General features: G+C 31.7%; 1 protein-coding gene across 2 annotated transcripts in view; it reads left to right on the top strand.

Annotated features, from left to right (window-relative positions):
* Window positions 1–22,497, top strand: part of LOC113515001 (sex-lethal homolog) — a 36,734-nt gene extending 14,237 nt beyond the window's left edge. The window contains exons 6-8 of one of the 2 annotated variants that reach the window (XM_026899114.3): window positions 1,519–1,606; window positions 5,515–5,587; window positions 16,765–22,497. In XM_026899114.3, coding sequence (XP_026754915.2) covers window positions 1,519–1,606; window positions 5,515–5,587; window positions 16,765–17,036 — 433 coding nt within the window. In that variant the 3' untranslated portion in view covers window positions 17,037–22,497. Of the gene's footprint in view, window positions 1–1,518; window positions 1,607–5,514; window positions 5,588–6,372; window positions 8,092–16,764 lie in introns of those variants that run through there. The other variant, XM_031908456.2, reaches the window with a different exon arrangement.
* The last annotated feature ends 1,781 nt before the right edge of the window (window positions 22,498–24,278 follow it).

Here is a 24,278-nt window from a genome sequence, read left to right as displayed (position 1 = left end):
ATGATTTCCAGGGATGACCATGTGGAGGTCAATCTGACTATTATTTATTATTATTATTTATTTAATATAAAAATCCTCAGCTCTTAAAAACAACTTACGTGTTAAGTCTCTTATAAATACAGCCAATAACGGATTTTATTTATTCCCAAAGAGGGTTGACGCCAGGTTTTTGTAGTATGGATAAAATCATATTACGCCGACCCCAAATGATTGGGATAAGGGTAGGAAGATGATGAACGGATTTTAATTATATAAACGAAAATTATAATTCTAAAGCAAGATAGGCAAGTTAGAGTGGGTGTATGCAAGTAATGTAATTTCGTGTATGAAAGAAACTATGTATAACAATGAGTGTCCATAAAGTCAGGTTAATTAATATATCTATCTGTATCTATTGTCTTTTTTTTTATACAACTTAGAATGGCAAACAAGCTGACGGCCTACCTGATGGAAAGTGGTAACCGTCGCCTATATCAATAGACAAGAGCAGTACCATGGACATAACAGAGTATACTGTTTCGCCCAGGATACTCCCCATGCGTTGCCATTTCTGCGGACTCAGGTGTTATTCCTCTGTACCCAATAAATTCACGCCATATATCACCCTTCAAACCGAAATACAGCCATGCAAACACAACTGCTTCACGGTTGAAACACGAATGGGACAGAGGTACCCAAGCAATAGACTTCTGTACAAAGTATCCCTCTGGTAAATTTATGGGGCCACTATATCCTAATACTAACCTCTCTCTCAACAGGGCCACTAGATCCTAATATTAACATCCTCCCTTCTCTCTCCCTTTCTTATACATTTATGCTCTAACGTGGTCATACGTTCGCGTCTGATAATATGAAGCTGAGAAAAGATTTGCGGGAACTGATATCTTCTTCGAACTTGCCAGTTTTAACTAAGAATACACTTCAGTTTTATGATATTCTAATTAGGTAGTAAAATATTTTGGCACTTTTTTTTTGGGGTGAAAATGGAATATCAACTCCGCCTGCGTTAACTGTATATATTGTTGGGGTACCAGTGATGGATGGAAGATGAGGATGATGTCAGGTCAGTTAGTCGACTGTGGTGAATTCACAGGAATTAATCACGATGAATAGGCCACCCCTTCCTTTCCCGTGGGTGTCGTAAAAGACCACTAAGGGAAAGCGAGGGATGGGCAGCAGCATCCCTCTTAAAACATTTTTAGACCCTGACTGCAGTTGCCAGTCCGCCTGCCAAGCGTGGCAACTACTGGTAAAACCTCTTAAGGGGGAAGCTTATATTCAGCGGTGGATGGTTAAGGGCTGAAATGATGATGAATCACGATGGTTTCCAGGGGGAACCGCATGGAAATCTACTTAAAGAGGTCTATTGCTAGCAGAGGGTCTACTAGTTCTTGTTATAATTTGTAATGCCGTCTTCCCATTTATCTTTACGCTAATTCTTTAAGAGGTAGATAGAGATAGAGAACTGAATACCTCTATTCAATATTATATTAAACGATTTGACTTTATTTTAAACAGATTTGATAAAAGAGAGGAAGCGCAAGAGGCGATAGCAGCGTTAAACAATGTGATACCAGAGGGCGGGACTGAGCCGCTAAGCGTGAAGGTGAGTGGTGTTATCCGTTGACAATTTATTGACGATATTGGTGAATATTAGTGATCACTATTTCTAGTGAAACCAGCTAATAGTGAAACTACGAGGGTTCAGTAATTAATTACCTGGAGATATGTGATTTTTTTATTTATTCAATTTAAAATTTATTTAATGTCTGATAACAAGATCTGTTTTGTTAATACCAGACTTAAAATAATGTTAGTAAAAAAGGTTATAATTTAGTAAACTATATACCTTGAGAGGTATTCGTATTCAGTCAGGACTGCAATAAACCAGGGCATGGTTATTTTGTGTTGTAGTTCTCGCCCTGATTAGATGCCCTATTACAGGTGCATGGATATTTTCAGCTATCATTTTAAGGATGGTGTTGTCATATTATTATTCTTTGAAATCAGCTAACAATGCATGAATAGTAATATAATTTGTTAGCTGGTGCTTAATAGTTTTTCAACTTAATATTGTATGGTGAAACCAGCTAATAATGTAGAAATTGTGGTCATTATTAGCGGTTTTTGTCTGGTTTTTAATAATTAATATCTGACTAATAATTTGAAGAAACAAGCTAAAAGTGAAGGAATTGTTTTTAGTTAGTGATTGTTGATTTCACTAATATTTGGTGAAATTAGCTAATAGTGAAGGACTAGTTATTAGCCGGTGATATTTTTATTATCTAATATGTATTTGGTTCACACGTGATTTTTATTTTAAAATTCTTTGCTGAAGTTGATTTTAAAGTTCTTTAGCCAAGCTATTTAACGTGTTTCCGATTTATATATTCACATTAGCCGTTAACTGTCCACTTCTGAACATAGGCATTACCCATTATGGGAGTCTTACCAGTAGTTGCCAGGTTTGGCAAACGGGTTGGCAACTATAGATAGGATTTGGTAGTTATGTGCATGGCTGTACTGTATGTATATAGAAGTACATTATAATGGACAAGGTTACTTCTTTATCGAAGTACAGTCGTCCTCGTAAATATTGTGAGGACGTGAACTGAGATATTTTAAATGATAACATATTATTTATAAAACAAGGATTACTTTGGAATTTTTGAATTTTAAAAAACAGAATTCGGTTTTTGTCTTAAAATAATCGCAGTATCTAGCGTATTGGTAAGTTAATTGGAGCCTAATTATAATTAACTTGCAGGATTCATATATGTTTTTTTTTAATGTTTCTTTTTTAAATAATTGTCTCTGGTCGGTGCCTGATCTTGTAAACTTGTAAATGCGTATCAACTCGCTTACTAGTTATGTTTTTCGTATGTTTGTTTTGAAGTGTGAGCTAGAGATATGGCAGTGAAATTACAGAACACGGGCATAGTACCATAGTCAGGCAATGTATAAGGGATAACATATCCGTTACAGAGTATTCTGTGATGTCCTTGGGAACTGTTCATGTCTATAGGTGACGGTTACCACTTTCTGTGTGTGACAAACAATATGTGGGGTCGGATTTATGATTTATAGAGTATTAATCGTTGATCCCTTTCCCCCCATAGGTGCGCCGTTACCTTTTTCGCCATTGCAGATTGCATGTTAGTATTAAATGGTACGGTTAGCGTGCACAATTGGCCGGGGTTCGGGTCTAAATTGTTGTTTACTTTGGCAGCCTACTGGGACAGACGCGATCTACAAACGCGCGTCGTCCGCTTCTGTATGGCGCTCGAACAGTCGACTACGGTTGCACAGTGACACGATGGTGCGATATGACGTCATATGTTCCGTAGACAATGTGGCCCGTTGTCACATGCTTTTTTTTGCTGACGTTACCCGTATGTAGCGATGCGCGAATTCGAATTATTTTGTTATTCGAATGATTAGTAATTACTAATTTTATGATTCGACTACTAAATTAGTAATATACTAATTTCCGTATTTGAATGATTTTAGTAATTAGTAACTAATTACAAAAATGTCCCTTTTCCGAATCTGTTTTTAACTAAATTCATTTCACAGTCTGGATCCATTACTACTACATTACTATCTTAGTAAAGACGACGACGAAAAATAAAACGTCACCAAGTAATGAAATATCAATTTTATTATACGTATTGTAATACTTTCGCAATTTCATATAAAAACTGTACTTACTTTTATCGACACTTGGTAATTTTTACTAAATTTAAATTGGCAACACTACTATCCATTATCTCTTTCAGACCCAAGATTTTTTCCTTACAGATTAAATATATTTTCGTGTTTTGGAGCCAAGCCATCTTGCACGAGACTACTGCACCACCTAATCGCTAAAATGATTTCCTATTGGCTGGTTTAGAATCTCACTATCATGTTATTTCAGCTTCGTGCGTAAAAATGAATTGCGCGCGGTTTTAGAATTTTTTAAAGTTACAACTCACGCCCGTATCGTTCAGGTCTGAAAGGGTTAAAAAATTGAGACATTCCAACGGTCTGGTCAACTCATACATTAACGACTACTAATGAATGATATTATTAGTAATCGGACGACATTAGTAGTTGACTGACATTAGTAGGAGAAATAAAATTAGTAGACGAATGATGTGAAAATCATTCGATTAATCCGAATGGTTTGTTCAGTCGAATAATTGGTAGTCGGTTTAGTAAAGTCGCGCATCGCTACTCGTATGTTACTTTGGTTACGTGACTCGTTGTCACAGGTTTTTGTTGCTGACGTTACTTTTTATTCGGTTTCAATTGTTTTTTTAGGTTGAATTTCGAACGCTTCTCTTTTTATGTTTTATAAGCGTTGTTTTTTTTTTTAGTTTTTATCTGTTCGGTTAGCGGTTAGGTCGATGTTAAATGTGCTGTTTTTTTTTTATATTTTCTTCTTCCGGGTCTATTACGTTTTAGTTTATGTATTTTTTTCATTTATAGATATTTCGCATTTTAGTAGTAGTAGTAGGTCGTAGTTTTTAATTCCGAATTTATTTAATTATTCTTTAATTAATGTCTAAATAATATGGATAAAAATAAGTCGTCCCAAATTATAAATTTAAACATGTTTCTAAATTTAAAAAAAAGATTATTTTTTATAAAGTTAAATTTGTTGTTCTATACACATTTTTTTTTTTATTTTAATAGATATTATTCCCAAATTTTTTTACGAAAATCACAATTTGGTTTTGTTATTTTTAATGAATTTTGTATGATTGTATATATAATATATATGTATATATATATATTAGGAACCTCTGATATTTATATTAAATATGTGCAAGCTATATACGATATGTGAGCTTGCTGGTCGCCACAACGGTAACAGTCTACAAGTATTTCTGACTGCCCCATCAGGGATTACATTATCATACCATATCAGCCGTCTACTGTCCACTGCTGAACATAGGCCTCTTCCAAAAGGGGATTTTGGCAGTTGTTGCCATGCTTAGCGGGCGTATTCCCAACCGCAGTTGGACTTTGGTGATGTTGTAAGGGGGACGCTGCTGCCCATCTCTCAATATCTTTGCCTCATTAATAACTAAATTACCTTATAATTAATCTACTAACGTCCCACTACTGGGAACAGGCCTCTCTCTATAAGAGATACAACGCTGGCCAAGTGCTTGGTATATATGTAGTTAATTTTAATCTTTTGCGTTGTTTAAACATATTTTTCCCTTCATTGTCTCAGGCAATACAGTTTTGATATAATTATGTAAATTAATTTATTAGATATGTTACAGTCTGAAGAATTCCTCCCTATTAGTTGTCAGTACGTACGGGTGTAGCGATTGGTCCCAAATTGTCATAATCAAGTCCCTCAATAAATGGATATATATCACGGGCGTTAGACTACTGGTTGTTTCTTACACTGTGGTTTTACTGTGTGGGTTTTTTCCCGATCTTTCACCTCATATTCTTACGTCAATACGTATCATAATTTTCGTGTCTTAATTCTAGTACATTCTAAAATTACAGGTGGCTGAGGAGCACGGCAAGCAGAAGGCGGCGTACTACGCTGGCTGGGCGGCGGGATTCCATCACAATCGAGGTAATAATTTAATAATTACAAAGGAATCAGCTTTGTCCTGTTTGGAGAACGAGGAAAGAGACAAAGGTGAGAGGTTGAGTGGGAGAGAGAGGGAGAGGGAGGGTATGTGTGAGTGAGAGAGATATGGTTCGAAAAGAATAACAGGCCCGATTTTGAAGTCACTATATTTGTATTTACCACTTTTTGATCTTGACATTCCAGTATGTCTCCATCCTTTTTTAAAATTAACTTTTTAACTTACTAAATTGATTATTATCTCTAAAGTTGAAGTCCATTTTGAACCTTCAAAATATCATATCTACCTAGATATGATATTCCAAAGTCATTTGTTATTTTTTTTTTAGTATGTTTGTTCCGTTGTGGAACACGCTAAGGTCAGAGACCATGCTGCCTAATTTATGTCATTTACTAAAATGTCAATGGAATTGTAAAGTGATATTTATTACATGCCAGAAGCTAGTTTGAAAAGTTAAAGATAATTTTAAAGTAGGCAATTTAAAATTTTCAATGTATTCCAAAGCATCATTCTCTTATTTTATCTTTAAAATTAGAGATTTTGCAAGATTTTTACATTTGCATAAGTTTTTTGGTAAATTGCGTTTTAAAAATTGGTATTATTTTTTTAAAAATGGAACATTTAATGTCGACGTCACTACACTCGATTAAAATTTGTAATTCGAAGGCAAAGGAATCTCGTTAAACGTAGTCACATACCTGTAGTCACGAATAACATAACCATATATAGCCTAATCCAAAGACAAATTGTGCACGCTGCCACGGATCAGCCTCTATACCGCATGTACCGCAGCGTCACCACAGCCTCGACCAGCTTGACATGCTGCACAGGCAGGATTACACGACCAACTATGGTCTGTACGGCGGCACATCGAACCGGTTCCTCCGACGCGACTTTTACAATCAGTCGTCTTATATGAGTCACCATCGTCCGTTTTGAAAAGGGCTCTACTGTAAAAAGTTCCGTCTATCCGACACAAGGATATAGACGGGCGAGGACTTTTGTTTTTGGTAGTGTAATATATATATTGGTATAGCGTAAGACTTTAGGTGCTGTGGAGTTTTTTGTGATATTAATATTTTCTTTTTATTATTAAAATGAATACAACTGTGTCATTGATTTTTTGGCATTTCAAATTGTATAAAAAAATTATGACAAAGATTATTGGGTTAAATAATGTTGAATACAGTTCGTTAGATTATATGGGATTGGGGTATCAGGGATAGCGAAGGGAGAAGAAGAAATTAGAAAGTATATGATTATATTCGCTTGTTGTATTAGAAATAGGGACGCAAAAAGATGAAATTAGAAGATGAAGATTATATTGATAGAAGGTATTAGAGATAGAGAAGCAAGAAAAAGAGATTAGAAGGTAATTATATGGGCTCGGGGTATCAGGGATAGAGAAATAACAAGAAGAAATTAGAAGATAATCTTTTCGTGGTATTGATGTGGTAATTGTTGGCACTTTGTCGTGTTTATGATATATATAACGTAAAAACACTTATAATTTCACATATTTATTTTTATATCTCTGACCGGTTTCGCCTTATATTATAAGGGGAGGGGAGGACCTGTTAGGTACTCGTATTGCTTGAAAATAAATTTGTGGAATTTACAAGTGCTTCTTTACAATGGTTGTACATTTTTTTTTTTAAATTGATATATATTGGGAATAAATATATTAATATTAGGGAGACTCCGCAACACTTAAGTGATGTTCACCTTAATTTGCGCTTAGTTACCCTGTCCACTGTTACTCTCCAACGCTTCTTCTGTACATTAAGAATATTCTAGAAGACTCGAACGCGCGATGAAGCGAGAACACGTTGTTAGCAGTTTTGTGGACACTTTTTGTTGAACATAAGAAATACTGATATTTTTTATTTACGACCATAGATTAAGAATGTAGTGAAAAATATGGATCTACCTGAATCTACGGCAAAATAAAGTTTTCTTAGCTGTGATTAAAGAAGTGTTAATGTTGACTACTAAATGGTTTTTGTTTTCTTAATGTCTATATTTTATAGTGCCAGTGTAAGAAACAAAAAATGTTCACAAAAATAGTTGGTACTTATTTTGACTGAGGCGGAATATTTAAAATGGTAAAATTTAAAAATGGAATATTAAAATTTGAATTTATATAAAAAAAAATGCAATAATTTCGTGCTGGGTGAAAAGAAGTTTGTTGTTTTATTGTTTTTATTTTTAATCGGGTTGAAAAAGAGAAATTGCTAATTTTATGGGGTGGTATTTTTTTTTGGGGTTGACATATATATGTATGTATGTATATTGATATAGATTTTATTTTAATTAATTTTTTTGTCTCTGCCTGTTCAGAGAGAATGAATTTAGAAAAATTCAAACAATCAATTGATAAACTTATTACAATTAATAAATATGTAGAAATTGTTAAAACTTACAAAATATTTTTCATCTTTTTTTTTTACAAATTGAAATAATAATATAATAATTATAAAAATAATAATAAAAAAATATATCGTTTGTATGTGTCAAACTGTGTTATGTGTTATAGTTAATTTAATTTATTATTTCTTAGTCCAGATTATAATTTATATTAAAAAGAAATATAAAAATATATTTTTCTAATGATTATTTAAATAGTGTGTCGTAGTAATTGGATAATGCATTGGCTACCTATGTCTCTGTTTATCTAGTGGGTAACTGATAGGGAGTACCCTCTGGTGTTAAGTTTGCCAAATGTGCATATAGTTACACTGTATATTTACAGGGTACAGAGAAATAACACCTGAGTCCACAGGAATGGCAATGCATGGGGGTATCATGGGCGAAACAGTATACTTTGTTATGTCCATGGTACTGCTCATGTCTATAGGTGACGGTTACCACTTTCCATCAGGTGGGTCGTCAGCTCGTTTGCCATTCTATGTTGCATAAAAAAACTGTGTAAAAGGTATTTATTTATTTAAAATAAATAATCTATCCGCTGACATTGATGCTCCTTTCCACTTTGGGTTTGCTGGAAAAAACTCTATCAGAGTTAAGCTCGCCTTTGTACTTTTGTTTACCTCTGTCATATTTCTATAACTAAAGTGTACAATAAAGTATTAAATAAATAAATAAATAAATCTATGGTATTTAAGGTGGTCTTGAGCCCAGCACGAGATTTGAATATTAAAATAAAAAACTAAGGGACCCTGTCTCAGCACAAAAAATCCACTGTTGTCGACTTCATTATAAATGTAGACATTTAGATATCCGGTAGCCATTTTATGCACAGTAACTCTTACTATATATAGTATACAAAACGTCGAATTGTCTATGGTACTGTCGATTTTCAAATTCTATTTGTTTTAACTGATTTATAGACAACGATTTTTATGTGAAATTGCATTTTTAAACTTACCGAGTTATTTATTTTAATTCTAAATATAATTAAAATAATTATATGATAAAAATAATCTTTAATACAATTTATTATGTACACAATGGAATTATTATACTTAATACACTGTACAAAATCGAATTATAAAAAAAAAAAAAAACATTCGTTGAATTATATAAAATAACAAAATAATAACATTAACATAGTGATTGTATTTTCTTTTTAATTTTTATGGGGAATATTTTTTTATATAGTTTGAAATTACAATACAGCTTAATGTCTCTCTAGAATCAATTTTTAATTATATTACTTATTGCATACCTCTGCGGGGTGCTGCATGTTATGTGCCTGTATATGTATATAACTTCTTATTGTACCATGTAGCAAGCGAATAAATATGATTTGATTTGATTTGATAGTAGCATTTATTTGAAGTTTATACTAAATTTATTATTATTAGATTTATTAAATGCTTATACATATATTATTATTATTATTAAAATGTATTTTATATAATTTGGACCGTACACGTGTAAAATATGCATAATTGAATGTTGTTTTTTTTTCATATATAAAAATCGTTGTCTATTATCATGGCGCTATACGATATTACAGTAACATAAGTTGTGCTCATGTCAATTTATTAATTTTAAAACGGCACTCTAATGGATACGCAAGTTTATTACGAATTAAAAATATACTTAATTAGTTTAAACTACGGAATTAAATAGTGTTTTAGATGTAGTTTTTTCTTATACTATTTTTAGAACTTATGTTTATTTTTTATTCGTATTATATATATATATATATATATATATATATATATATATATATATATATATATATATATATATATAAAAGGAAGAAATAATTGTCAGAAACGGTAAAGCACAGGGAGTTTGCTAATTTCTCGTTATATATATGTATATATATAGTTTCGTCTTCTTAAATTATATAAATTAAATTTATTTACTAGAAATATTGTTAATTTTCTAGTAATGCCCATTATGTTTCGTCACATCAAATGGCATGCACATATTGGCCATCGGGTTTACATATAATTAATTAATTCTTAACAATTTATTATTGTATGTATCTAATAATAATACTGTAATAAAAAATTAAAAAAAAAGTAAGTAACTCCACTTCAACGTTTAGAGAGGAGAATACCGTTCAAGTGGTCAATAAAGTTATTATAAAATAAATAGAAATAATAAAAAAGAGTTAAAAGTGAAATAAAATATAATTAAATATATTATTGTATTAATTAAGTAATACAATTGTGGGCTATTTTTTAATGTGAAGTGATTATCTGTGAATATTTATTAAATTTACTATGATGTGACTTGATTATTTATTGATTTTTTTTACAAATATTGTAATGTGTAAAGTACACTGCATTGACTCTGCTTATTTATAATAAAAAAAAATCAAACTTTGCATTATGAACGGGGAAGTAAAGAAATAATAAAATTTAAATTACTTTTTTTTTAAATTTAAATAAATTTTTTTAATAAACAAAATATCAATCGAAACTCAGAGTATTTTCTTTTGTAATTATTAATTTTAAATTATCATTTTTATTATTTTAACACCAATCTTTAGTTTTATCAATGATTTTACCTTTAACATTATAGATTTGCGTGTCCATCGGTGACCGAATATCGGCTTATGAAACATATATTATGCTCAATAGATTATAAATTGATCGGTTAAACAGCGTTTTATAGTTGGCTATTTATACATTGCATATATAATTATGTATGTTGATCATGAATAAGTCGTTTTATAGTTACTGTAGTGACAGATAATTTAAATTTGATTATGTGTATTGTATTTCTTATCGTAAAGTTCCGATATATATTATTTAAGACCTGAGGCACTATCCCATAAAGTTCAATCGGAAATTATCTTCAATAGTGTCACCTGAAAAAAAAAATTGTCTATGGTATTTAGGTTTGTTTATGTAAATCTTAAATTAGTTACACCTATATGTGTGTTTATATATTCGAATTGTTGTAAAATAGTTGATTTCATTGTATCGATGTTAGTTTCGTAACTTGACTCGAACCATATAGAATACGTACTTATTTGTTTTGTTCCTTTGTCTGTGTAAAGTTTACTGGCAGGCAAAAATTCTGTGCTTTGTACTTATTTAAAAGTAAAATATGAAATCGAATGCTATATTTTAAAATTTTTAAATTTATTATATTTTTTGAAAAGCAATCGTCAATATAGTTCTTATTAAGGAGGCTCTCTTTATTCTCATAACAATTAGACTATGCATTAGGAAGCATAAATAGGCACCTTTTACTTCCCAAAAAAAAGGATCATAAGAAAGAATCTCCCTCGAAGATCACTATAATGTTTACTTCTCTCAATAAGAGTATATCAATACCAAAAAAGAGAATTCTGTATTGTGTAGTATATACTAAAATAATACAATGTAAAAAAAATAATAATAATAAAATGGACAAGGCTTACATAGACTTGTCTATTTTATTATTTAATAGCTAAATCTCCGTTGCCTCTATATATAATTCAATCATAATCAGTAATTATACCAAATTTTACTATATACAACATACTACAAGAACATGTTTGATACATGTAGTTATATAACATGTATCAAACATGTTTTTGGTACATATAGTATTACAACATGTGTAAGTGTGTAGTTGTCCCGATATTCTTTACCACTAATATACATGTTACAAATACCATGTTTCACTATATGTATTTGAATGGTGACGGGGGTAATAGTACGCATTCACTATGATTCGAGTCGTCACAGTGACAATATACCGCGGTGATTCGAATGTTTAGTAGTTGATTCGGAGTCTACGAGTGTTATAATTATTCCCATGGCTGTCCATTCAGACACATCTCTTTCTAATGATGGTTATCAGGATGTACCAGAAACATGTGACCTGAACTATGTTTGAATGTATCGTAGCAACTCTTAATGAATAGTCTTATAAAATAGTTTCAAGATCAATTTTAAATAAAACAAAAGGTTGTATTTTAGTATTTGTGTGTTTTTATTAGCGTATTGTTTAATAATTAGCGGAATATAGGTATTTCTTTTATATTTGGTATGTTAATGTATCATTAAATGCAGCATACTATATATTCTATGAGAATAAAAAAGTTCTCTAGGATTATGGATAATATCAGGTAATCAGCTAACTAATATAATTTTGGTTCAAATTTCGTGATAGAGTCTAACCATAACTTTATTTTCTATCGCGCTATATTGCATTATATTTTTTAAATACACTGTTTTACACTGTGCACCGGAAAGTCCTACTACCTTCGGTTTGGTACCAATGCTAGAAAAGGTTTCATTTGATTATACTACATTTTTGTAGCATATATTATAATAAATGTAAAAAAAAAATCACATGTCCTTTTAATGTCCTGGTATCCATCACAGTTCTTTGCCCTTCCTAGGTTAGTGTATTACTGAAGTTATATAATACTGTATTTTAACTATTCGAAGTGTAGACATTTTAAGTGTTAATTGTATTATTCGGTGGGGATACCCATTATTAATCATATTTTTATTTAATTAACTTGTAAAAATATTTTATGATACATTATTTTGCAATATGATCATTTACTGCTTCAAAGCCGTTTATTCCGGGATAAAATATTAATTAAATTATTAAAGTAATCAATTTTTATGAGAAGTTTTAGAAAGATATATTGACTTTGTATTACCATTTGTACAAAACATTGCTTATTTTGTTTACTTTAAACTACGTATGTTGCAGAATATTATAGTTTTTTAGTAATCACAATAATATACTATGTAATTATTATTTTAATGAATAGATACGAGTAATTATGGCAGCTATTAATATAATATGGATATCTCTACTGAAAATGGAATGTAGGTCTAGAAAGCTAGAACTAGTTTCCAAATGTGAATTGTGCCTAAATAATGTGTAAAAACTAAAGTAACTATTGGTAATTATTGTTTGGGGAGTTAAAAGAAAAATATTAAAGCAATATAAAATGCACGTATAAAAGGCGTTAATCTGAAATACAGTTGGAAAAAAGAATAAAAAAAAAAAAAGAAATGCATTTCTTAATAATTTAATATGAATGAACGTGAAGTTCATACTTTTCGGATTAGCGTTTTTTTGCAATTTATTTTTAATTAAGTTTAAATAAAATTAATATTTGTGTTAAAAATAATATAAAAAATTTAGATGATCAATTTGACTATTAGCTTATTATATTATTGTGGTTCAGACATGTAATTTGTGTTGTGTAATTTTAAAGTTACTATTAATGCTTAAATATTTTTAAGATTTTAGATTTTAAATGGACTTATTACATTCAGGAGTGTTATGTTTATAATAATAATTTCATTATTACATTGTATGTGTATACAGGTGAAAATTCGATTAAACAAAATTAATATAATTTTAATAATATTTATTATACTGAGTGTAAATTTTATTTTTTTTTTTTAGGGAGTAAACTGAACACTTTTTTGTGAAAAATGGGTTCAAAAGCGACACAATTTTTTTATTTCCTACTTCTTATACTGACAGCTAGATGTGGTGACTATATTAAAGTGAAAATGAGAGGCATAAAATATTTTGTCGTTTATAAATCCATATTTATGTGGGGAATGTTTAGTTTCACTGCTTTAACACTGGTTTAAGTGTATGTTAATATAATTTTGTTTATGCTCTGAAAGTATGAAGAACTTTAATATTTCTAACGGGGTATTCCCGTGACTGTTCCATATTTATTCTAGCTTGTAATTTTGAATTAATCTTTATAAGTGAAATTACTTGTATCTATAAAAATTTTATGATTCTATTATTGCACCTGTATACACGTGAGTTTAACTACGTATATAATATTTTATGTACATGTTTGTGGTTTATCTAATAATATTAGTTTATATTATGCTTTAAACTGTAGTCAGATAGTACATATAGAAAATGATCATACCGTGGGTCAGTACTAGGATTGTAGAGTGGATTCGAATAAAAATGGAAACGGTTCATAAATCAATACCTATTCCCTTTATTCATTGATCTGTCAATAGATAAATAGTGGGAATAAGAATTGTCTGACTCGAATTGGTTGAAGGGAGTTATTACATTGTCGTACGTAGTCTTGTCGTTGTAGTTCGTACTAAGCTGAAATCAAATGATAATAGTATTCGTGAAAAAGAATAATTTATCTCAAGGAGCGTAGTTGAGATTTCAAATTGGTTGAACCGTTAAGACACTAAAAGATGATAAGCAAACTCACTTTTATATTCATGATATTATTAGTTATGACTTTAAGTTCGTATCATTATATCCTAAAATCCAAGGTGTATAACAAATTTTATGATAATTTGTAACGCTGTCTTCTTCTTATGGTGCGAGATTCATGTTTAGCAGTATGTGCGTTGGGTTCAGCCATTAGATGTTCAAAAGTAACAAAAACTCTCATTTTTGAGTATTAGTAAGGATGGTGTGATAGCTTCCGAAATATTGCCATAGTCGTAGAATACTGACGGATCTGACGAAGATTACATATAAAGATCCGTCAGTATTCTACGACTATGACGATATGAATTTGCAATGAAAGCCCACGAGACGCTACTGTCCTGGCACCGTGTAAAGTTTAGTGTTTCATTTTAAAAGGCGATAGGTATAATTTTAATTAATAATACATATACAAGTTATTTGTTTATAATAATTCATATATAAGTTATTTCTCAAGGTGAAGTCGAAATCATTAGCTTCCTATTATGGGAGTGTTTTATCAGTGAAACCGAACTTTTTTTTTTTCAAAGGAAAATTGGTCACGAGTAATATTTTGCCCTTCATACCAATATGTCGCATCCAATTGTTAACTTAGTATGGAAACCCCAAAAGTTTTAGTCGTTTTTTCATTAACGGAATTTCTGGCATAATATATTTTATAGCGTGGCTTAGGTTTTTCATTTTACATGCGATCTATGATTTCGATTTCACTCTGTATAAGTGGAACGTTTTGAAAACCTATAATTGGTTATATGGCCGCAAATTCGGAACAGTAGTGCTCAAGCGTTTTGACTGTTTTGTAGATAGATAGATAGATACTCTTTATTGTTTCCTCCAAAAGATTACAATAGTAAACTTATTAGAAATATAAATAATTACAAGAAATAATCACAATGAGAAAACAATGGGCGGCATTATCGCTGTTTTGTATTGCTTGTACTTTATCAGTTTTTATTTGAAAAGTATGTTTAATATAATGACCAATTCGAGCAGGCGAGCCAAGGTCAAGGAAAAATGTCTTCCTAAGAATTATTATTTAATCTGCCAGCACTACAGCTTGGTAATATCCAGCACATGATCTCTGTTTATTAGTGGAATGAGTTAGTATATTTCGATCTTAGCTTCGGTAGCTGTATTCCGAGTTTGTAGTCACTTGTATTGGTATAATGAACATGATTCGCCTATATCAATCCAAGACAAGTTTATTTATCTTACGGAGTAGCGTGCACTCTCAAAATCTCTCTCAAAATTGTTTGTCTCTCGATTCAGAATTTGCATCCTCGACTCCCATATAAGATTTCCTTCTCTTTAAGATTAACTCCCATATTAATATAATGTAAAAATTTTTTTTTCTTCTTCTAAGGATTGGAAAATCAATATGTATTATATTTATCGATTTAGAAAGTATTATATATTGAAACATATTGTAAAATGGTAAGGGAGCTTGATCCCTGATTCTGTAAATAATGTTATATTAGAGCGTATAAAAAATTCAACACGATGTTTCGATAGGGCAGACTAACAAATGTTATCAATCGACACCTTTATGAAGCTATGATAAAATTTCTGTGATTTGATGTTTTTTTTTTTCTAAGAGATTCTTTATTCTATAGAATGTTAATGAAAAAGAAATTAATAGCAAATATTTTTCTTTGTAGCAAAAATATTATTGCTTTTTATTTGCTTTATAGTTAAATATAATATATATATATATATAGCATTATTGTTACAAAATGTGTTAAAATTGTTTGATTATTAGGTTTTATTTGAAACTATGAAAGGTCAAACGAAATTGCAAAGACATTCTTCCAAATTCTGGCCAAAAGGATATAGTTATGTAAAAATAAATATTATTCATGATTAATGGATTTTATTGTAATTTTTTTTTCTGTTGAAATATTATACTTTGAGTTATGCCATAGTGGAAGATTTTTCATCACCTATTATGTAAAAAACTATTTGCACAAAAGTAATACCTATTCTGTACAGTACAGTTTCTCCCGGTCGTTTTTAAGTTGAATTCATTATCTTTCACCTAAATATGTCAGAAAAAAAGAAATATACCCACACTAAGTTTTTTTAATGTTATTTTTACCCGGCTTGAGTTGTATTTGCATGTTACACAGTTGAGATACTTAATGATATATGATATAAGTAAATAGTTATATTTACGTGTAGTATGACTACCTGTCGTGTGACTACAAACTATGTATTCACATTATTATATTTTTTTATTTATACTGATTTATTTTTTGTATTATGAGCTCTGATGAAAAAGTACAGAAATCTAAAATCTAGCGATAGAATTCCTGAATTTGATTTTTTTTTTTATTTTTTATTAATTTTGAACTAACTTTTCCATATATAATATAAATCGCTATTTCGCCTATATTAATTGAGGGAGTTATTCAATTTTATTTCTTTTTACTCTGATTCATAAAAAAATAAATACTAGACATTACATTTATTTTTAATTTATTTTTGTTTATTAATTTAATGAAATTCTGATCAGGTGACTACACGTGGAGTTGCGGTAATTGCATGGTACAAGATCCATGGGATAGGTTTGCCTCTCCGCCGCTAGGGGGCAGTCACCCGGCGACCCCTCGTAACGGCTGCAGGCCAGGCGCGTGTGCCAACAGGGGTAGTTACAACAACTATATATCTGGTAAAGGACCCACGAGGGCAGGCAGAGGTGGTAGGAATCCTCCTTGGGCTCCAGGTTTTGAAGAGAGGTTTAAAGGCCAAAGATGCCGGAATGGACCATCGACGCCGTACTGGTAACTGTGTACAATATTTGGGCTCGAAACGTTCACTTTATGTGTATAGTTGTGATATTTGAATGTTGTAAACTTGTGCGGTATTTAAGAGATCGAATGAAATGAACGTTTTAGAAATAGGTTCTGTGGATGTATTCACATTTGAAAAGTCTTCTGACGTACCTATCGTTTTTATAAAAATTACGCTACTCGGAAAGCTAATAGTTTGACATCTAATGTCAAATGTCCAATTTGACGTTTAATGTCAAATCTGTACAAAAAGGTTTTATATGATAGTAACCAAATAGGTTAATTAACGTTTGTAACTACAGTTAATCTCTCGTAGAATCTTCTATGGAGCCGTGAATACGAATTACCAAGATCTTATGTAAAATTTTTTATTCAACTCTCATATTTTATGTTTACGCCATCTATTTTCTGATCGATGGATTCACAAAAAGAACTTATTTTTTTTTGTTAATTTATGCTTCTATGTTGGCACTATTTGTAAGGTTACAGATTAAATAATACGACTAGATACTTCAGTTCATAGGTAAGTAATAACAGAGGATAAAATGTACATTACGCAGATGCCTTAGAGCCTAGTTAACTTTATATAAAAACATTTTTTCATCCTTTAGCGCGTGACTTGATGCAAAGTCTATTAGTGCCAAAGGAAAAGTTGTTTTAATGTATAAAAGCAATTATATGATATTCATATACCTTGCGACACCATAAAACATGATATTAGTCCTCAGAAAGTGCAATGTTTAAGGGGTACGGTGGACTTCTCAGTTTTCTATTTCTTACTTCTATGATCTTAATGGTGTCGTTCATGTTTTTGGGCAACGGTTGCCGTTTTCCATTAAGCGGATCGTCAAATCGTTTAATTTACATAAATTATTTCCATAAAAAAGGATACTCTGTATATCTACGCCATGACTTTTCAATATATCTAGAACAATTCTTTGTGGCGGTCACTGCGGTGTTCCGTGTACTGTAACCATTAGCCATTTCCATGCATTATATATTTTATAATATAACAATCATGTATGTACAGTCATCACTTGTCTTGACTGAATCGATACAATGTAGATAGAAATCTATATTAAATATGTTTAGTTCATATGGGTATTTGGCGAATCGTACGTATCGTTTCTATGGAAAATAACAACCATTAGTTGCAGGGACGTAACAAGGGTAAGGCTAACGGGCGTATTATTAGGGACAGGTAAATATATAGCAATATCTATATATTTTAGTTACAATATATATTGGTCCATTAAAGAATATGTTAAAAGTTTGTTATCCCTTTCAGATCTGAACGATATGGGCGTGAGTTGTAACTTTAAAAAATTCTAAAACCGCGCGCAATTCATTTTTCCGCACGAAGCTGAAATAACATGATAGTGAGATTCTAAACCAGTCAATAAGAAATCATTTTAGCGGTTAGGTGGTGCAGTAGTCTCGTGCGTGCCGGCAAGATGGCTTGGCTCCAAAACACGAAAATATATTTAATCTAAAAGAAAAAAATCTTGGGTCTGAAAGGGTTATGCAAAAAATAATATTTGATAACAGACTTAACATATTTGAAAATAGATATCCAACCGCTGTGGGATATATGGAAATATGTGATGATTTATTTTCGTCGTCAGTGCCCAGAGGTATCCAATATATAGATATCAGATCGGTATCCATAATATTCATGTCTACTTTTCATTAAATGGATGATAATGGAATGGTAATTCTGTATGCGCTATCGGTATACGCTGTCCGGGTACCAGGTAGATATAATAGGTAAGGATGAAAACAGGTCAGTTCCCATTGTGATGAATTCAACAAGGATTAACCACGATGGTTTTCCAGGGTGAACCGCGTGGAGGTTGACCTGATATAGGCTTATTGCTAGCACTCTGCGTGTTCTACCGCTTGTACAACGGATTGTGCTCAGAGGAATTATTCAATATGATGTCTACGGCCACTTTCTACCATCGTACGGCTCGCCATCGACAAGGAGTGCATCCTCATACCCTGCAGTCTAAATGGTTGCGTGCAACGCGGTTTCAGAGATGTTTTCTCCCACGAACACTCTGGTTATGGAATGAGCTCCCTGCCGAAGTTTTCCCAAGAGACTACAACATGGGGTTCTTCAAAAAGGGGGTAAAGAGGTTTCTTCAGGGTCGGCAACGCGCGCGTAATACCTCTGGTATTGCAGGCGTTCATAGGCTACGGTAACCGCTTACCATCAGGTGGGCCGTATGCTTGTTTGCCACCTCAGTGGTATAAAAAAAGTGTCCTTTTAATACAATTTAAGTGTCTAAAGGGGAAGGGGGGATGTAGTGTAAAGTGAGGTACTGACCTGGATAATATTATGCCCTTGTTACGTACCTGATTGGTTGGCATTTAAAATACAACATTATAACGATAAGAGATTAAGAACACCAATTGAGTGCACATTATCAGTCTCATACCATTGGTATAGAGTGTTGTGACGTCATCATACTTACATTTTACGACTAGGAAGTCTTAGCTGACTGTTAGCATAATAATATTTATTGTATGAGTGAAAACCCATTTAATATTAAATATTATAATATCTATTTTGACATAGAAATCTTTTCCTATATTAAAAATGTTCAAGATAGGTAGAAAAAACTAGAGATGAAGAGAGAAAGAGACAGAAAATATTTCGGAGAGAGAATCGGTAGGTAAATACTGAAATTAAGGACAAGAAATAGAATTTACTTGTGCTATGTTTTTTTTTTCTCACATTAAGCTAGTATTTAGTCGAGTATTATATAATTGTATTAAGTCTAAGTTTAGCAAGTGGACAAATGTTGACTGTAACAATGATGATTTTTATTAAATCATAGGTATCATAGGTATGCAATATATGCATGCATCTCAATTAAAAAATCATTTTAAATTCATTACTGTACCGTTTATGGTATCATTACCGTATGGTATTTTTTTTATGGCAAAACAATGAAAACTCTTTGCTACTTGAGCATACATTCAAAATATACGTGAGTATATATATATATTTTTTTATTACAAATTGAATTAGGCGCTAAAGATCTAGTTCAGTTATATTCATACGATTTGACAATTGTTTTTTTTTAGTTTTTATTTAGACATTAACGAAGTTTGACTACATGTAGATGATAAATAATAATAACCTTGGACATGTTACACACAGCGTCATCTAGTATCAATATAAGCAGTTTTTTTTACTGGGTGATAATGGAATGGCAACCCCACCCGCGCTATCGGTATACACCGGCGGGGCACCAGTGAAGAAGGATAGGTGAGGATGAAGCAGGTCAGTTAGCCCATCGTGACGAATTCTACTAGAATTGTTTACGATGTTTTCCAGGGGAACCACGTGGAGGTTGACATAATAGGGTATATTGCTAGCAATAGGGCTGTCAAACTCCATTGGTAACAATCCCTTTCCCCTCAAGTAAGCAGTTTGTTCTAAGGGTACTAGATAATTGAGACATAGTAATTTTTTTTTATGTAAGCAAATACATACTGTACATAGAATACATACAGGTCAATACAAAAAGACATACTTTCGAATATAAATGCGTGTATTATGCGAGTATTGAACCTGTGACCATTCGGATGATGTGTTTCAAATAAATATATTCCAGTAGTGAAATTAAAATATAATATAATAAAATTTTAACTAGACAAAATATCTAGGAGATATTTAACTCTTGGAGCGTTTATGCATCATACTCTGTACCGACCAAAAATGTGGTACCGCGCACTAATGCAACAGCGTCTGTTGCATAACTCGAATTTGCAGCTTCGTTTTCATTAAATTTATGTAGGTAATTAATTTATATAGGTAATAAATCCATTTATCCATAACCTCTAATCGAAATTTGGTCATTTCAAAAATTGATGACGAAGTGGGCGTAGCGAGCTAGCCTAGAGCCGATCGCTCGTAATATGAGGGGTCGTAATAACACCAATAGATGCCAAAACCATTTGAAATTTTGTCTTTATGATTGTTCGTGTATCACGTAAAAACAACTGCACCGAATCAGATGCCATTTTACAGTAGTACCCCAGAAGGTCCAACTTAACCCATCTTTGCATAATGGTGGAAATTTCCATCATAACATTGAATGCCCAAAAATTATATAAAAAACATGTTCACTTTAAGTTGATCGTGTCTGGATACCTTTTTAATGTTCATTGCAGAAAAAAAAACAACTGTCAAATTTATTTTGTAACCATTTTTCCTTAAATTTTGTACATGGATTATATCATATTGATTTATTTCACCAATAAAAAAAAATAATGCAAAGAAGGGGTAAAAGCTGCTGAACGTTTTGTCTTGATACGCTATCTAAAAATGTTTTGCTTCGCTGGTGTTCCTAATTGAGAAATCACGCTTTTCGTAAGCAACGTGCAATTAGTAAGTTTAAAATATAAATTCTCTAATTCATTATTTATAAGCAAGTACTGTATAAGCAAGTAGTTTCGAACTCGACTGAGGTACTAGTTCAGTGTGAAGTGTGCCTTATCTTTTCTTTTTTTTTTTTGTAAGTAAGTAATAAGTCTTTGTAAAGTATTCGAAATGGCACATTGGTTTTATTTAAGAAAGTTCTTTAGTTTATGCATTTTGTTGGTGTAAATACTTTCACAAACTTTACGCTGTCTCAGTGTTTTAGGTGCCTAAGGTTTTTGTTTTTCAATTTACACGTAGTTTTATTCTCTTAATAGCTATTATTTACTTATATTTTTCTTCATTGTACATTTATTCGCATTTGTGTCCCTCTTTTTTTTTTTTTTTTAGAAATACGTGTCAACATTACTAGATTTAAATTTGTTTGTATTAATATTAGTTTTTTTTTTTCTCGCTATTTGTTTGTTTTTTTTTTAAAGAACTGCACACAGTTGGGAAGAGTGTTACTGTTTGAAACCTAGTGGTAATGTTTATTAATTATTAAGTTGTGCGGGGGCACCAGTAAATACTGGTAGGTGGGTATGAAAGCAAACCAATGACTATGAGTCAGCAGGGTTCAAAGGAAGACCGTGTGGAGGTCGACTGGGTTATTATATTGCTAGCAATGGTCTCATTGCTAACAACCCCCCCCCCCCCCCTCCGCCGCTCACACTTACTGATCAAGTAAATACTCATCTAAACTACGTTTATTTATGAAAATTATGTAACAGTCTTTCCAGTACCTTCCTTGGGGAAAGTGTACACACTTTTATGTATTATATCTAGGTTTCGGATTGCTTTATCTGTTCTCAATAACCCGGCGTAGAAAATTAAAACGCCTAAAGTTTTTTTTTTTTATGTTTTAATATAAAGTTGTCGTAAAAGTTTTAGTATCTATAATTTTTTTTTTAAATTGATCCTTATCTAAAACGTGCACAAGCATTTATGTATATTTTTCATTGTCTATTGTAATAAGTTTTCTTTTAAGTTCCCTGTATTTTAATATTATAGATATTACAACAGCTGTTGTGTTTTATTTTGTAATTCCTAACTGCCTGAACTAAACTGATAGATGAATCTGTCGATAGATACATTATCGCTATCGCATACATGAAACAGAACGAGATAAAGACGTTCAGCGTAGTGTTCTTACTAGTGTGAGCGAAAGCGTGTCTATAGATGTATTTTTTAAATGCATGATAATGGAATGGTAGCCCCCGTCTACGCTAACGGTATATGCTGGCGGGGCACCAGTGAGGGACGAGTAGGATAGAATGAAAAGGCAGACCAGTTAGCCCATCATGATGAAAACATCTGCAATTCAGCACGATGATTTCCAGGGCGGACCACGTGGAGGTCGACCTGACTGGGTATATTGCTAGCAATGGGACTGATTCTGCATTACTAACAATATATACGGCATCGCTGTTACATGAAATGGAACGAGACAAACATGTCCAGCGGAGTGTTCTTACTAATATGAGTGAAAACGTATCTATAGATATATTTGTCACTTGTCTAAGACTTTATTCAAATTCAAATTCAAATTCAAAAATCATTTATTCACGTAGGACATTTTAGCCGCTTATGAACGTCAAATTTGTACATTATAATTTTATATTTACCCTACCGTCCAGTTCGGTATATAGATCCAATTGAGAAGAACTGGCAAGAAACTCAATTGAATTACTTTTTTTTTTAAAGCCAGTTTATTTACAATGTATATTTATATAGGTGTCTATGTCTAACATTAAATGAAAATTCAGTGCATGAACAACTATTGCCATGCACACTCGTCATTCAAGTAATCGTTTAGTGAGTAATAGGCTTTGCTCAGTAAATATGATTTAACAGATGTTTTGAATTTATTTAAGGGTAATTCCAACATATCCTTTGGTATCTTATTGTAAATTTTTATACCTATTCCCATAAAAGACCTATTAACTTTTTCTAAACGATACTTGGGGACAGCAAGTTTGTCTTTAAATCTAGTATTAATATTATGAATATTGCTGTTTTTTTGAAATAAGTCAAGATTTTTATGAACATATAGAATATTTGAATATATAAATAGAAGCAACGGTGAGAATATTTGCCTCTTTGAATTTCTCTCTTAATGAGTCACGACTCTTCATACAGTAGATCGCTCGAACGGCACGTTTTTGTAATATGAATATATTCTTAATATCTGCCGCTTTTCCCCATAGTAATATTCCATAAGAGAGTAAACTATGAAAATAACTAAAATAGACTAATCTAGCAGTATCAGTATCAGTGTACTGTCTAACTTTACGCACGGCAAAAGCTGCTGAACTTAGTTTCGCTGCAAGGCTTTGAATTTGTGCACCCCATTGTGTTTTATTATCTAGTGTGATTCCTAGAAAGACAGTAGAGTCTATGAATTCGAGAGATTCGTCATTTAATTTAACATTGCAATTAGTATTAAAACTTTTAGATAGAGAGAAATTAACACATTTTGTTTTTTTAGCGTTTAACATAAGATTGTTAGTTGTAAACCAGTGCAGGAGACGCCGCAAAGCACTATTTACATCGTCATAATTATTAGTCATTCTATTAACTTTAAAAATCAATGAAGTATCGTCTGCAAACAATACTATGCCGCATCTATCCTGCATGGCATATGGGAGATCATTAATGTAAACTAGGAATAAAAATGGACCGAGAATAGATCCTTGAGGTACACCCATTTGCACAAGTGACCCGTCAGACGTAGCGTTGCTAATCTTCACTTTCTGTATTCTATCAGATAGATAAGATTTTATTAAATTTAAAGCATTGTCTTTG

Source organism: Galleria mellonella, unplaced genomic scaffold, assembly GCF_026898425.1.
Source record: "Galleria mellonella isolate WM207_F2 unplaced genomic scaffold, CSIRO_AGI_GalMel_v1 utg312, whole genome shotgun sequence".
NCBI lineage: Eukaryota > Metazoa > Arthropoda > Insecta > Lepidoptera > Pyralidae > Galleria > Galleria mellonella.
This window is presented reverse-complemented; position numbering and strand designations above follow the sequence as displayed.